This window comes from Juglans regia, chromosome 5 (assembly GCF_001411555.2).
Source record: "Juglans regia cultivar Chandler chromosome 5, Walnut 2.0, whole genome shotgun sequence".
Lineage (NCBI taxonomy): Eukaryota > Viridiplantae > Streptophyta > Magnoliopsida > Fagales > Juglandaceae > Juglans > Juglans regia.
The window spans coordinates 5,130,440-5,136,439 of NC_049905.1; the positions used below are offsets into that span (position 1 = coordinate 5,130,440).

The following is a 6,000-nucleotide window of genomic DNA, read 5'->3' on the forward strand; positions in this document are numbered from 1 at the left end:
AGATGAGATAAGGATTAAGATGCGACATTAAGAATATATCATTTGAATTTCGGCTTGGAATTAGGATTGAGGCTTGAGGTTCGCATAGGATAATAAGATTATAAAAATATTAGATACCAAAAATTATATAAATATGAAAAAAATTAAGAGACAATATAAATTGTACAATCCTATGGCAAATGGCAATGGTGGGTCGAGGTCCAATATGGTGAAGTCATACTGTAGCAGAGGTAGACTTCATATCATGTATGGCTACAACAATTAAATTTGAAATTAATACCAATGAAATGAATATAAATAAAATAAATCAAAATAATAAAATGAAACATTGAAATCAACGATTACCAGATCCAGGCTGATCACCACCCTCCTCTTTGTCGGCTTTATTAAAGTCAAGAACATCTGGAACATGAATTTGAGTCCCTTTGATCCAATTCTATGTGCAAATTAATGCCTTCACAGAGGTAGGTGACAAAAAACTCCGGAATTGATCCAATATGCGTTTTTCGATACTAAAGGCCGACTCTGAAACTATGGTACTAACATGGATGGTCAAAATATTGCATGTTATATCTCCAAGAACGGGATACTTCACGGCATTAATCTTCCACCAAGTGAATATATCAAACCCTTCCATATATGGAAGCACTGTCAAATATTGGTCTACCTCTGACTGACTTCACCTCTATAGATTGATGGACTAGTTAGGGGTTCTGTGAGAGGCTTTGGGCCCACATCAACCTACGTTTTTTCTCCATCCCGATTTCTGAAGGAGGCGCTGGAGTAAGTGTAGGTGTAGGTGCGCTACCATCCTTGATCACGGTAAACTTATCAAATAATCTACTGAGGTTGCTCTAACCATGCCCCCAATAAGATCAGCCTATGTGGCCCGTACACAAGTCTCAAACCATACACCATGCCATTGATCTTGAGCTGGGGGTCAAGAACAACAACCAAATATAACAAAATATTTTGCCTAATCAAATCCTTCAAATACTTGTCATATTTGACTCTCATCATCAATGTCATCTCTCACATCCTAATATGGTCACTCATACGCATCTCACCTAATTATTCTTTCTCCCTACATATTTATTGAGTGAACTCATTGGATGTAGGGTACAAAGAACAATATATTTTCAATGTCACATCGTAGAAAAGTCTTAAAAAACCTACAAATATAGCAACCACCTCCCAATCATCATCAATAGGCTTTCTTAATCCCATGTGCTCATCAAAATATCTGACATATTGGATGTCTTCGTCACCCAATAATTCAAAAGCTGTCTTATATTCTTGGACCACCTCCAACATAAGGAGGTTTAGTTCCATCTTGTAGGAACATCAGTACAAAGGCTATTATTGGATGTTATGCCCGCATTCCTTGCAGTAGTTTTGAATTTCTTCAATCTAGCAAGAGAATATCTCACAGACATTCTGACTCGTGCAACCAAGTCATCAACGTCTCTCAAGCCATCAGACACAATTAAATTCAAAATATGTGTAGCACATCTAACATGCAAACAATCACCACCTAAGATTGTCTTATTTGCCTCTCTAAAATAGGTTTCAAGATATCCCAATGCGATATTATTAGACGAGGTATTATCAACTGTAACCGTCGAAACCCGTGCCAATCCCAAGTCCTTTATTGTGGCCTCCAAGGCCTTTTCAATTGTCTCATTCTTGTGATCGAAAAGTAGATAAATAATTCATAATTTTCTTATGTAGTGTCCAATCACAATCAATGAAATGTACAGTATAAGTCATGTAATTAAAATTTTGGATGAATGTCCAAGTATCGGTAGTGAGGCTTACAACTTGACCCGCCAATTGGCCCCTTAACAAATCATTCTCCTTTTGGTAATGTTTTTTAATATCTTTTGCCCCAATGTGACGAGAATGAATATTGAACCTAGATTCCAAATAACTGGAATATTCTTGAAACCCTCTCACATCCACAAACTGAAAAGGTAGATCGTCCATGATAACCATATGAGCTAACTTTCTTCTACACTCATCGGGGTCATACTTAATATACCTCTTCAATGTAGAACCCACACTACTCTCATCTGCTATTTTTTAATCTCTAGTCTATATTGACTCTTCTCTTGTAAGGATTTCAATATTGAGCTCTTCTTGCATTGTTGTTCTAAATGCACATTTAATTGTGATGTACCATATTTCCTAGAGTGACATTCATAAAGTTTACCATAGTGGTTACACTTTGCTTGAGGGTTATTGGGTCACTACCATCTAGTTTGGTAAAGTGAGACCAAACTATGGAAATATATTTCTTGCTTTGTGTGGGCTTGAGGGCAAGACAGCTGTCACTAGGGTTAGTACTGGGTGTAGGGTTAGGTGTTGGGGTAGGTAGGCCCAATAGAGGTAGGACAGCTATCACTAAAATATGTGGGAGTATAGGAAGACATTCTCCAAAACAAGCAATAAATCTGAAATTAAAATAAAAACATGCCACTAACATCAACAATCAACACATAGGGTCATAGGGATCAAGTATCAACAATCAAAATATGCCACTAACATTTTCATTATTATAATTTGTTTTATAAAATAAGTATGCACAATCAAATTTTAACGTGCCACTAACCTTTTTATTATTATAATTTATTTTATAAAATAAGCATACACAATGAAAATATACATCATATTATAAGCATGCACAATTATGAATCAACTCTAAATTTTTGAGAATTTTTTTTCTATATTTCTAAATGCATCACATGGAGCACAGTTCTCTAATTTGTTTTGATTTTTCTGGTATATTCATCAAATTTTGAGTTTTTATCCTTTTATTTTTCTAGTGGTTGTTACAATATAATAATAATAATAATAATAATAATAAAAGGAATAAAAATGTATACCCGTGAGTCAACAAAACACTGAGATTTTATTTGGATTGAAAATAGTAGAAAATAGCATTACTTTTAATACTCAATTAGAATATAACTTTTAATACCCGTAGCCGCCACTTATTGCTATAGAAGAAATCTTGGGCAATCCTCTCACAAGATTATAGAGAATCAGAGATCTCCTCCTCTCCAGCCCCCCCAGCTTTTGTATCCTGAAATATACAAGTATGCAGCTGATGAGAGATTTTATTTCCTTATTGGTATTGAATGACAGACATATGGGCTTGGTTTTTCCCCAATAATTTCAATCTTGTCAAATGTCCAAAGCATAAAACAAAAGCTTACAGATAAGATATAAAGAAGTTTAAAAAAACTCTCAATTAAATACTTCCTAAAGTTTTTGTTGGAAAAATAATAGGCCATATGTCAGTCTGTATTGGCTGCCACATGGTATTAATATCCACATCATCAGTTAATTGAAAATTGACATGTCAAATAGTAACACATGAAAAATGCTTTAACTAGCCTTTTAATTCCTAATGTCTTTTAATGAAAAAGAGTATAACAAGTCTTACAACAAATGAAATTGAATAATGTAACTTTTAAGCCAAAATGTAATTTAGGATTCTAATCTGAAATCTTAAACGATTGAAATCTTAAATTAAAAATCCTAAACTTTATTTCGGATTTACCCATCACGAATCACAACAATTCAAAATTCAAAATACAATCACAATCACATATTCACCATTCACAAATCACAAAAATTATAGGCATAATACATTCTCAAAGAGATATATATATATATATATAATTTATATTATAAAAAAATATACTTTTAATCTGTAATTATCGTATAATTATTTTAAAATAAATAAATAATTATTTAGTTAACCAAAAACTAGGGTAGAAGAAGCAGAACACGTGGTCCCTACATAGCCACGAGGCTCACCGACTGACCACCTAGGATGGGGACGAGAATATATGGAAACTGACACCTGTCTTTCTCCACGTAAGGAAAGTGCACTGGCAATGGCCGGTAGGCAGTAGAATCCAAAAGCACAGGTACACTCGATTCCCCCCTATAATACTGCTGCTCCGCAACTATTATATTAGCTCAATATATTCAAAGCCCGAAGATATTCAAAGCCCGAAGAAAGTTTGAAGAGAAGTTTTTTTTTTCGTCTTTTTCTGGGATTGAGCTAGCTGTCCCTGATCAGCCCCTCCCTCCTCCTCCTCCTTGTGTCTTGGCCCGCGTTTTGTTCTCCATTTCCTTTGTTGTTTATCGTTTTAATTAGTTTTTGCTGCTTGTTCTTGGAGAGAACTGAGAAGAAATTATATTTTCTTAAGAGATGACTGCGGCTCCAGAAGGTCAAAGTGTTACCCTTGATCTTCTCAAGAAGAAGATGACTGAGTTCGCCAGAGAAAGAGATTGGGAGCAGTACCACAGCCCTCGAAACCTCCTTTTGGCTCTGGTATTATATTTTTGCACACCAAACCCTTGATGAGTTTTCCTCTCTTCTTCTTATTCATGTCTGTCGTATCATTTATAATACTCAGCTTGCTTATGGCATGCATATTTTTTCCTTTTGTTTATTAACTTTGGAAGATCTGACCAAACAAATTAATACAGCTGAAACTGGTTGGATTGACTGAGAAGTTCTAATGATTTCCTGTCTCAACCACTTAATTTTCTAATATGGTAATTTGCAAGTGGGCTGGGTTCCATTTTTTTTTTTTTAATCATAAATTCATCAAGGTTAATGTTTTTGAACCAGAGTCAAACTTAACCCACTTCGCAAAAGCGATATCTCCTCCTTTTTTGTTGCCTTATCATCGATCTTTGGAACCCACTTTAACCTGATTTTCCTGTTGCTTTTGTAATATACGTCGTAAGGTGGTTCGAATGACAACCAAACTAACGGTCAAAGATTATTTCTTGTTCATGGGAACTGTAATATTATGGTCTTGCTGTTTTGAATGGATTTCCCAGGTGGGTGAAGTTGGAGAACTCTCTGAGATATTCCAGTGGAAAGGTGAGGTTCCAAAGGGACTGCCCGATTGGAAAGAAGAGGAGAAAGTGCACCTGGGTGAAGAGCTTTCAGACGTTCTGCTCTACCTGGTGCAGCTCTCTGACATCTGTGGCATTGATCTTGGCAGAGCCGCACTTCGAAAGGTCAAACTCAACGCCATCAAATACCCAGTTTCAAAGAAGCAAAGCCAGACAAACATCACTAGCACCGACAATAATGGCGCCGGAAGTTGTTGATTTTTCTTTGTATAAAAAACACCCATGCCAATTGCCAACATGTGAAATACATAAAATTTTGATTGAGGTGGATGGGTGTTTTAGGTGTTGTAGTGGTTCATGATGCTAGGGACTCATGATAAAGCTTTGTAGGAAGGAAGGGTACCGGGTACGTTCTTCTCAGGTTTCACTGCATGGAGACTAGCTTGGGTGCATGTTTGGCAATTATTCTCACAGATTTTGTTACTGTTCTGGCTTACTGAATCAAATCCATCTGATAGACAGAGATATGGCAGTGATATCTTCCTTCTTTTCCCACATTTATTCGATTTCTTTCTGAGTAATTCTGCATATCAAGACACCCCAAACCCTACATTACCTTTTTAACAAGATGTAAGGTCTTTTTTTTTTTTATTTAATAGAGAATGCGAATATTTTTAGTATGAGATGGTGTAAAAAAAAAAAATTCCCTTATCCTATTTCAGTTTAAATTTAGTTTTCAAAATTGGATTCATTATTTTTAACAAGAGATTTTATAAAATTATATTAGTTAAAGCATATTTGAGTTTAAACTATTATGATTATTATTTATTATTATTTTACTATTGTTTTTATTACCATTTACAAATAGGAGGCTTGCGAAAGCAGTCAACTGCAAGGCCAACCAAATCACGCAAAGTACGACAACCAATCACAGGCTAAAGACAGTTTACGAGGGTCTTGTTCCACATTAATTGGGGTTCTTTACACGATAGGGTGTTGTCATCATGTGCATGCTGTATATTTATTTATATTATTCCTAAATCCTAAGCTGGAATTAAATAAAATATGTAATCCCGAATCCCTGATTCTTCGCTTGTCCGATTTGAACTTCCCTTT

The 6,000-nt window shown here is 35.3% G+C and overlaps 1 protein-coding gene across 1 annotated transcript; it reads left to right on the forward strand.

Moving 5' to 3' along the window:
- Positions 1-4,050: 4,050 nt before the first annotated feature.
- On the forward strand, positions 4,051-5,419 carry LOC108996200 (dCTP pyrophosphatase 1-like). The gene is made up of 2 exons (XM_018971970.2): positions 4,051-4,348; positions 4,867-5,419. Exons 1-2 carry the CDS (start codon positions 4,226-4,228, stop codon positions 5,140-5,142), a joined length of 399 nt encoding a protein of 132 aa, XP_018827515.1. The 5' UTR covers positions 4,051-4,225; the 3' UTR covers positions 5,143-5,419.
- Positions 5,420-6,000: the final 581 nt, after the last annotated feature.

Excerpts from the sequence above, each read along its gene's own strand:
- LOC108996200 (XM_018971970.2), top strand. The coding sequence starts at position 4,226 with ATGACTGCGGCTCCAGAAGGTCAAAGTGTTACCCTTGATCTTCTCAAG. Across the intron at positions 4,349-4,866 it reads GAAACCTCCTTTTGGCTCTG|GTGGGTGAAGTTGGAGAACT; the intron begins GTATTATATTTT and ends TGGATTTCCCAG.